The 10,579-nt window shown below is 50.0% G+C and overlaps 1 protein-coding gene across 2 annotated transcripts in view; it reads right to left on the bottom strand.

The window, feature by feature from the left end:
• Positions 1-2,053: 2,053 nt before the first annotated feature.
• Positions 2,054-10,579, bottom strand: part of GALNT14 (polypeptide N-acetylgalactosaminyltransferase 14) — a 237,259-nt gene continuing 228,733 nt past the window's right edge. For both annotated transcript variants that reach the window (XM_011972547.1, XM_011972546.1), the window contains 2 exons: positions 3,798-3,917; positions 2,054-2,647 (listed from right to left, as the gene is read on the bottom strand). In XM_011972547.1, coding sequence (XP_011827937.1) covers positions 2,489-2,647; positions 3,798-3,917 — 279 coding nt within the window. In that variant the 3' untranslated portion in view covers positions 2,054-2,488. The remainder of the gene's footprint in view (positions 2,648-3,797; positions 3,918-10,579) is intronic.

Below are 10,579 nucleotides of genomic sequence, written 5' to 3'. Positions count from 1 at the left end.
CAAAGTTGGTGAACTTGCATAACCTAGTTTTTTGTTTTTTGTTTTTTGTTTTTTGTTTTTTGAGACGCAGTCTAGCACTGTTGCCCAGGCTGGAGTGCAGTGGCCGGATCTCAGCTCACTGCAAGCTCTGCCTCCCAGGTTCACGCCATTCTCCTGCCTCAGCCTCCCAAGTAGCTGGGACTACAGGCGCCCGCCACCTCGCCCGGCTAGTTTTTTGTTATTTTTAGTAGAGACGGGGTTTCACTGCGTTAGCCAGGATGGTCTCGATCTCCTGACCTTGTGATCCGCCCGTCTCGGCCTCCCAAAGTAGGAATAGTTTTTCGATCATCCATTTAGGAGAACACCCACTGAGAGGCTGAAGTGCCCAGCCCAGCGGCGGGGATAAAGAAGAGATAACTTTCTTGCCACCAGGGAGCTCAAAGACAGGCACATACACTGAGGGCAACAGAGGACAGATGAGGACAATCCTAGGCTCTCTTATATTTATTCCAGTGCAGTACCTGTTTCACTACATAGGGGAGAGGTTGCTGGTGAATGTGTCTGTTCTCATTCTTCTCTGCAGGCCTGGTTTCAACTATGTGGACACAGAGCTTAGGAGTCATCAGAATGTCTTCTATAGATAGCTGTATTTACCCATGACCTCTCTTCCTTTTCCCTGTGTGGAGCGAAACTGCTTCAACAAAAGAGCCACATCCTAACTACGGGAGGCCACCAGAGCATTCCAGAAACAAACAGATCCAACACCGAAGGAGCTTCTGGGGCTGCACACACTCGACTCTTTACTTTCCAAGTCTGTAGCAGTCTGCAGTAATGGATTTTATAATGATGAGCTTGAACTAATTCCCATCACTGAAGGGCTTTCTGGATGAAGGGGAAACGGATACCTGCTTAGAATATAATAGTTCCTGTGGTTGGCAGATTCTAAAATGGCTCCCAGCAATCGCTGCCTCCTGTCGTTAATTCTTTCTTTTGAGTGCGGGCTACACCTGATACCTTGCTTCTCTAAAATAAAATATGCCGAAAGCGAGGGCAAGTAACTTCTAACTGAGATGAGTTTATAAAAGACCATCTTGGTGACACGCTTGCCATCCTGGCTTGCTTACCTGGGTGAAGCAAGCGGTGATGCTGGAGAGGCCCACATGGCAGAGGACTGAGGGCAGCCTCTGGCCGACAGCCTGTGAGGAACCAAATCCTGCCAACAACTGCTGAGTGAGCTTGGAACAGATCCAGCTCCATCCAGTTGAACCTTGAGATGACAGTGGCCCTGGCCAACACTTTAATGGCAGCCCTGTAAGACGCCCGGAAGCAGAGGATCTCACTAAGATACGCCTGTATCCTTGACCCACAAAAGCCATGTGAGAATAGATGTGTGTTGCTTTAGGCTGCTAAAGTTCGGGGTCATTTGTTATGCAGCAGTGGATAACAAAGTCAGTTACCAAACATCAGGTAGGAAACTCACCTGGGCAGAGAAGGGATGGGCGTATTTTGGGAACTTCATATGGATTGGTTCTTCTCTTAAACCCTAGTTAGTAATAATGGACAACAACCATAACCCATTCCCAGGGCACACCAGTAAGCTGGGGATTTATTAGAGTAAGAAACTTCTATGCCAAAGGCCATAGGCCATAAAGCCCTAGCAGCCAGAGAGACCATCTAGGTAGGGTAGTGTCTTCAACCAAGGAGTGGTGTCAGAATCAGCTGAGATGTCTGGACCCTACCCCACACCTACTGAACCAGGATCTCCACAGGGGAGCCTAGAGCCTCCAAGTTAGACAATTCCCCAGAATGAGGCAGGTGTGTGTGCGTCATCAATAGAAACCCCTGATCTGGTCCCACTCTCCCACTTTGACATAACAGGAAATGGTGGGCCAAAGAAGTTACATGTCATTTTAAGATCCCACAGCTAGTTGGTGGCAGCCCAGGATAAGGGCACAGGTCTCCCGTCTCCCTATCTTTGTCCACTCTGCCACAGGTGCTCCCCACCCCCTACCCCTATTCCGTGAAGAGCTCAGCTTAGCCCTGAGCCAACATAAGAAGAAAAGAGCAAGAGATGTCCAGAGACAACTTCTAAGGTTTTCTTTATTTGTTTTGAAAACAACCTCCATTCTTCATCTCTCAATGTAGTCCTGGCCTAGTGACAAAGAAGGCTTTTCTCTCTGGCCTCCAGAGACTGCTTCCTTTGTAAGAAAAGGAACAACAAACACTTCCCATTAGGTTTCTGTCTCCAGATACCAATCAGGAAAAGACTGGCCAGGACTGGAACTTAACGGCCTTGAGAACATGTGGGATTTGTCTCTGAGCCCCATTGGCTTGTGGTATTTTCCTCTGTCCTCCCTGAGACAGTTACTCCTATCCTGGCGGGGCTCTGCCTCCACCTCCCAGTCCAGGATGTCCGAGGTGGTTGTGGGCTGCTTGCTGCCCAGTTTCCAGTCTGTTCTGGTCTAGGGAAGCACCACCCCGTGGCCCTTGCTGCTTCTGGCAGGGGTCCTCAAGAGCTCACCATGTCCCAGTGCTGGCTCATGAGTGAAGACTCACATGGGTTGACGACGACTTCCTTGCCGTTCTCGGTGCCATCACCGAACATATCTGTATCGAGGCAGAGGTGGGATGCTATGTGCTCGATGTGGGAACCAGTTCTGGTCCATTGCTGGTAAGACAGAGAGGAGAGTGAATGAATGAGTTCTGGCATTATCAGAAAGGTAGGTACCTCATGTCTAGGGTCACTCAGAGACTTGATTTCATGGTTTCATAAGCACTAAAACTGTAGCTAATTGCTCTGCCAGGTATTATTGTTGGTTTCTTTTTTTAAATTGGATTAAAAAAAGTTAAAAGCAAAATCAATATGTTTACTAGGAAAACTCATTAGGAGGCAGTAACTTTCCAAGCAGTAGCCCAGAAAATGTGAAGCAAGTTAGTCACAGGAGCAGCCTAAGAAATGGTCTACATTCAGCATCTGCATGACGGCAGGGAAGCGGGGAAGAGCTGGGGTGGTGGGAGCAGCGAGTGTGATGGCAGGAGGGGCTGGGGGCTTCTTCAAAATGTGTCAGAACACGAGGGGCCAGAGCAGAGAGGCGGGTCTCATGCAGCAGGTTCTCACACTTGACCTCGCACGACAAAGGAGGGACTGGACACATCAGGGGAAGCACCCCGGAGCAGGCACTAAGCACATTACTGCCAAGAGACAGTCACAGCTGCCCTGTGTAGTGGACCTCCTCAACCCCATTTCAGAGAGGAGGAAATGGACACCCAGAGAGGTCCAGTAACCTGCCATGGGTCACACAGACAGTAAACCATAAAACAGGCATTTTAATCTTGTTCTCTCTAACACCAATACCCCATTGGCAAGAAACTGAATGGAGACATCACTTTGCTGCTAGAGGAACTGGGCATTTGATGTGCCCAGAAACCTAGGAAGTCTGGGGGACACACTGCCAGAGCCCAGGGCCCTGAAGGCAAGGGTCAAGTCTTGCTCATCCTTGTGACCCTGAGATCCTTGTTTGGGATCCCAGGTGGGGAACAGAGCAATGACAGGAAAGTAGAAGATGAACGGGCATGGTGTGGTCAGTGGAAATCAATAGGCTTTCATGGGGCAGGCTGACCAGTGAGGGTGGATGTTGCCATTGCTGCTAGCAACACAGAAGGGGTCCTAGGTAGCACTTTCCCTCCCTCTCCTGACCTCTCTTATCAACTCTTCCTCTTCTAACAATTTCTCTCTTTTCCTACTCATGATACTAAGCCCTAAACAGGCAGTCACATTACGGAGATGGCCACATCCCAGGGAGCTGCTAAGCACTTACCTGTCTGTCATCTCCATTCTTGCAAAGGACAAGAACCACTGGGGCACCAGGGAACAAGGTGATGACTGACAGGCACAGCTCCTCCTGGAGGATCTGCTGGGTGTATGTGAAGGCCCACACCTGGGGAGAAAGAGACCAGGAAGGTTTGTTCAGGATCTAGGAAGCCACCACTCAAGGGATACAACCACACCTATGGGTGTGATTAGCACAGGTTGATAAGAAGCACCAAGGGTCCCAGTAGGCAATGATCACCAAGGTTACATTGGAAAATGCTACTCAAGTGCCACAGACTCAGAGGTCATATCTCCATGGAAATCTCCCTCCCGTACCCCACGAAGGGGCCTGGGCCTGGGCCATTCAGGCTGCCTCTGAGAGTCCTGAACAATTCTGGCCTTTGGGCAGGAGCCTGAACAACAACCCCAGTTGAGCTGTGTGCTCCACAGTTTCTGTCTGGAGAAAACGTCTTGAGGGGGTATGTTCCTAGCACTTGGCATTTCAAGCAGCCACCTAGCAGGTCAACTCCCAACCCCTCCATACCAGATACCTTTAGGCTGTCCCCTGTTCTTTGAAAGGGAGTCTGAGTCAGTGTCTAGAGCACATGAGAGTTACGACAAGAGGCAGATGGAAGGACAAATGGAACAAGTGTTCCAAGGGAATGAATGAAGAAGGGTTGAGGGAATGAAGAATGTTATGAGGATTAAAATTGTTTCAGGAGAGTGCATGTGCCAGAATAATAGATCTTTTGGACCCTGAGCTCTTGCAGGGAGAAAAACAGAAATCGGATTGACAAGCAGAGTTCTGTTGGCATCAGGAAGAAGGGCATGCTGTGTCGTTCATTATGAGAAATGATTCCAACATTTTCCCTCCAAAGTCCAGAGATTACAGAGTAACTGTGGCTTATGAAGCCACAAGCACTTCCCAGTTCTTAAGTCAGTGGGGCAGAAAGTGCTGGTGGAAGCAGTTTTATTCCCAGGTTGTAAATAAGGATAACATTTACCCCTTGCCTCCATCTGGGGGCAAGGAAGATGATTCCTGAATTGGGTCCCCTGGGGAAACTGCAGAGGATCCTTTGAGGGCTGTATCTATTTTCACTACATCCCTGAAACACATTGACCCTGAACCTCTGGACCAGGTTACTCATTGGCTACTTCCCCTTGGCCCAAGAATGAAAAAAGTCCACTTAGCAGGCCAGCCCCCTACTCTAGGACAAGGCGTCTCCCAGGCAGACGTGGTGGTCGTCTGCCTCTTGTTCTGCACCTTCCCTCCTGGTCCCCGGTCCTCTCCTGACCTCCACCGGCTGCTGAAAGACTTTATTGTTTCCTGGGACCTGGGTGGTTCAGAGGAACCACTCCCATAGGCTCAGGACCTTCTGCTGTCCTGAATACGTCCACCTTGAGTCAACCTGACTTGCTGGACAATGACGCCTGGCTCTCTTGATCTGTGACTCACCAGCCTAGCGGGAGAATGGCTCCTGTGTAAGGATTACTTTTATCCCTTTTCAAACTGCTGGTGTTGGGAGAAGACCTAGATCAGAAAGTACTCGCTGGGGAGGGATGCAAATATAGATGAAACAAGACTGTCCATGAGTCTTGTTCTTACAGCAGGGCAAGGGGTGTCCATGTCTAGAAGGTGGGCCCCTGGGTGTGGGCCTAGAATATTCCTTGGCTTGTGGGGAGGAGAGAGAAGGGCGTTCTTTATACTATTATATAGTTCTTTATACTATTCGACTTCTGTATCTATAGATACTTGAAATTTTCTATAATAAAGTCATGAGATACATTCCTTGGGACATATCAAGAAGTTCTTCTCTGGCCCTGTGAACATCACATTCTACACATCCCATTTGCCTTTCTCCAAGATAAGCTGAAAGGGGAAGGAAGTCTGTCCACACAGAGGTGGTGCAATGACCAGGCTGCTGCTGCTGCTGCTAATAAGAGCTGACATTTATTGAGTGCTTGTGATGTGCCCAGTATTATCCTGACAACTTTACACAGATTGATTAATTTTCATAAGAATCCTATTAAGTAGGTATTGCTATTATCCTTATTTTATAGATGATGAAACCAAGGTTCGGAGAGGCTATCCAACGTCATACACCAGCCAGTGGCCCCCACACCAACTTTCTCCAGCAGCTCTGCTCTTGCTGATGCTGGAGAGTCAGGGCTGGCTCTGAGCTCTTTGAGACAACTTTAACTGGGGAGAAGACACCTGCCCCTGAGATTCTTCTTCCAGGTTGTAAACATTAAAACCAAAGATCAGCTCCACCTTGACAGGGGAGAGTGGCAAGAGATTCTTCTTCTTGGCCAGTTTCCAGTGACAACCTTTATGAAAAGATGAACAAAGGTTGTACACCCTTGCCAAGGTCTGGGGTGGGGCAGGCCAGAGAATAGTACCCTCTCTAGTAGAGTAATTGGGCCATGAGTATGAATGGAGGCCCACACTCCTGATTCTACACCAGACCATAGGATACACACAGTGCTGGCTTCTAGCCTGAGTAGCCCCCCTTGTCTTCCCGCATCTTGGCTGCATATCCAAGCTGAGTCTTCCCCTCTAAATGGTCTCCCTTGGACCTGGGGATGTGTACTGAGACACAGTCCACCCTCAGAGACCCACGCAGGGCTTTGAATTAGGCTGGGGCCATTTGAGTGGGGGATTCTGAAGTCCTAAATATCCAGAATGTGATCTAGAAGGTGGGCACCTGGGTGTGGGCCTAGAATATTCCTTGGCCTGTGGGGAGGAGAGAGAAGGGCCAAAAAGTCAAATGTAACAGTTGGACTACCAGGAAGCCATATGCCCTGAGGTCAGTACAACTGACCTCAGATTTAGACTTCTCACCATTCTCTGGAATGAGGCTAAAGAAACAGTCACTGACAGGGGAAGACGAAGTTCATTCCTTCTGACCCATTATCTGACTGTAGAGTCTGTAAGGAACCACAGATTAGTATTTCAAAAATAAATCCTGCCATTATCTTACAGTCACCATCATACAATGACATTGTGTTTTTTGTGTTAAAAGCATTAACTGATTAAATATAAAAGCCTCTTGTGAGAGCTCACTTTGCAGTTCTTCTTTTTTAATATCCTAGGGGTCTCAAAACTGGAAGTGCTGGATGGGTGGGCGGGTGGGCAGTTCTTTTGACATCCTCGACCCTTGTTGTCCACAGATGCCTTTCAGGAAGAAATGCATTTGGGCAGCTGGTGCATCTCCAGGCTAAGGCCTGATGAAAACATCTCAAAGACCCCCAAGGAGAATGTGTGAACATGCACAGATAATGAAGCCCTCATGTTAAGCGGACTTTCCATTAGCTGGTATTTCCTGGCATTTCAATAATTTAGCCTCTTCATGTCCCAGAGGAAGGCTGATGTCTGGCCACATCTGAAAGAGGAGAGGAGGGAGGAGAAGCAAGAGACAGGAGCACGCAGGCGGGAAGCAAGGAGAGCATTTTCAGATTTCCATTCTGCAGCCTGTCAGACTTCCCAGAAGGGCCGTGATGAATGGGTTTATTAAGAGAATCCTACAGTCAGAAACGGACTCCAGGAAGGCAGCAGAGGTTGCTCAGCAGGTCTGGCCTGGATCGCTGAGTGCTGGGCCCTCTGCCGGTGGCTTCGTTTGGGGGCCTGGCAAAAGCCTAGCCCATGATGGAGGTCCTGTGGCAGGCCAGGTCTCCCTAACAGCTGAACAGGCAGGCCTCCACGACCACTGTTTCAGCCCTGAGTGGGTAGGTTAAATGTTAAAGGCTGAAAGGGCCAGTGCCCTTACACAGGCTGGAATGTCACAAAAGCCCACCAAGAGTTTGTCTAGGCTTTTCCTGGGCCTTGAAGCATGACAAGATAATGAAGGAATTCTTCACAGGACCCGTTTAGGATTAAACAAATTTTATTGGGGGTCTGAAGAAACTCCCCAGACCTCCACAAACAAGTTTTATTGGGGTCTGAAGGAACTCCCCAAATCTCCATGATTTAGCAGGAGACAAGATAATCACCCCTGGCATCGGGACCCATCTAGATTAAGTAAATTTACTGAGGCTCCAGGAGAAGGTCTTCAGGACTCAGGCCTTAGTTATATTAAAAGAAGTTAATCACTTATGTCTTTAGATGAATGTAAACTTACACTTAGACAAATAGCTTAGAAGGCATATAAGCTCTGAAAAACTTTGTAATTTTGAGTTGGTCTGGCGATAATTTCCAGGTCTTCTCTCTGTACCCGGTTACAGAAATAAACTCTCTTCTCTCCCAGTTCATCTGCATCTCATTATTGGGCCATGAGAATAAGCAGCCCAACCCTCGGTTTGGTCCAGGAACTGTCCCTCTTATCCCAAAGCTGTAGCCATAGAAGGGCAACCCAGAGACTGTCCTGGGGGTTGGTGTGGGTGGCCCTGCCCCCTCTACTGGGATAGGCCAGCTGGGGGCTGAGGAGGAGGGGAGTCACCAGTGAATGAGGAGGGGATCGACTGGGCCAGACAGTCTTAAAACCTTCTGTGCTTGGAGGACATCTCTGGAGACAGCCACTGCTGGTGGGAGCAGGGACGGGACAGGCAGGGGGTCAGAAACCTTCTCTCTCCAGCAGATGCCAGTCTGGCCACAGCTGTGGAAGCTGGGATGCAGAGGGCCACAGCACCCAGCCTGGGGCTTGTGGTCTTGCACAGGATAGCGAAGCAGGGATGAAAGATTGTCTTAAGAGGTAACTAAAAGAGGGCTGGGTGCGGTGGCTCTTGCCTGTAATCCCAGCACTTTGGGAGGCTGAGGTGGGTAGATCATGAGGTCAGGAGTTCGAGACCAGCCTGGCTCACATGGTGAAACCCCATCTCTACTAAAGATACAAAAATTAGCCAGGTGTGGTGGCCTGTGCCTGTAATCCCAGCTACTCGGGAGGCTGAAGAAGAATTACTGGAGCCCGGGAGACAGAGGTTGCAGTGAGCTGAGATCATACCATTGTACTCCAGCCTGGGCAAAAGAGCAAGACTCCTTCTCAGGAAAAAAAAAAAAAAAATGCAGGAGTGAGGACGAGGGGCCCCAGTAGAGGAGCTGGTCTTGGAATGGCCCAGGGTCCCCACCTCTGGTAGGCAAGAAGCAATCAGCCTGGAGCAGCAGCTCTCAACTCTCCCCACTCAGCGGACCTCTGGCAGTGTCTGCAGACATTTTTTGGTTCTATGGCTGGGTGAAGGGGTGTTACTAGCTGCCAGCGGGTGGGGTCAGGGATGCTGCTAAACATCCTATGCTGCACAGGACAGCCTCTCAACAAAGAAGGATCTGGCCCTAATACCAGTAGTGCTGAGGGTTAGAAGCCCTAGTGTCACCTTAAGGGCTTGGACTCTGCAGGTGGCAGGCCTGTATCTGAACCATGCCCTGGCATTACTCACATACCACCTGGGCAGTCTCTCCAAGCCTCCCTTAGCCCATCTGTCAATATTCTCTCCAGGAGGGTTGACACCACCAGGCATGCGCAGGGCAGCACTGCTGGTTTTGTTGTAGTTAGACAGCCAAAGTGATGCCTGCTTGTAAGAGACTCTTTCAAGGGCCAGGCCTGGTGCTAGGTGCTTCACATTCATTGTCTATTTAATGCTCATAATCACAATGGTTCCCATTTTGTAGAAGAGGAGACTGAGGATCAGAGGGGCCAGTGGTTACTCTGGGCAATGCCAGAAGCAGACCCCAGGGTTGATTCTGAACTTGGTCTCTCCTTAGTGAGGTAGGACCTGAGCCACGTATCCAGGGCCTTGAACCTCTTAGTTCATACTGGGTACCTCCACGGTCCCTGAAACATAGCCTTGAAGCTTCCCTTCAAACAAGGCATCTAGAACGGATGAGCCTGCATTCAAATGAACTGACCTCACGATGCCTCTGGCTCTCTGAAGCATCAGCCATAGTGACTGTACCAACTGTGACAACAGCACAAATGTACCTATGGTCATGCTGGGGTCTGCCTCCGCCCCTCCCTGGTGGAGGCTTTCTCTCCAGAGGCAGCAGGATGACCTGGTGGGGTCCTAGACACACCTCCTTCCACTGGAAACTTTGATGGACCCACTTCTGGGGTCTTTATTTCCAGCCCATTCTGTCCTTTCCTCCCATGTGGCAAGATTACACTTATATGTGTGATTAAAGCCCACACTCAGTACATTTTTGTTGGGTCACATTGTTGGACCCTGGGGTGATACCAGGGCTAGAATCCCCACAGAGCTGCCTATTAACCTGTGAGTTTGAGCGAGTTGCTCAACTCTGTACCACAATTCCCTTGTATGTAAAATGAGGATGACATCAGTCTCTAAGAGGGTCACTGCAAGAAACAAATGGGTTAATACCTATCCCAGAGTGGTGCTTTCCATTAGCAAATGCTCAATTGCTGTCTGCTGTGTTGACGATGGTGACCAGGGGGAGCCAAGAGGAAGAGAGACGACCTTACAGGCCTTCCTTTGGAATCCTGCCCAGGAGCTATGCTGGAGGCAGGGATGGAGCCATTCCCAAGGCTGTGTTGAGAAAGCACAGGAAGGAAGGGTGGCATCAGGCAGGGGTGGTGGCATCGGGCAGGGAGGGTGGCATCTGGCAGGGAGGGTGGCATCAGGCAGGGAGGGTGGCATTGGGCAGGGAGGATGGTATCAGGCAGGGAAGGTGGCATTGGGTAGGGAGGGTGGTATCGGGCAGGGAGGGTGGCATCAGGCAGGGAGGGTGGCATTGGGCAGGGAGGGTGGTATCGGGTAGGGAGGGTGGTGTGTGGGCAGGGAGGGTGGCATTGGGCAGAGAGGGTGGCATCGGGTAGGGAGGGTGGTGTGTGGGCAGGGAGGGTG

This window comes from Mandrillus leucophaeus, unplaced genomic scaffold (assembly GCF_000951045.1).
Source record: "Mandrillus leucophaeus isolate KB7577 unplaced genomic scaffold, Mleu.le_1.0 Scaffold13, whole genome shotgun sequence".
Taxonomy (NCBI): Eukaryota; Metazoa; Chordata; class Mammalia; order Primates; family Cercopithecidae; genus Mandrillus; species Mandrillus leucophaeus.
This window is presented reverse-complemented; position numbering and strand designations above follow the sequence as displayed.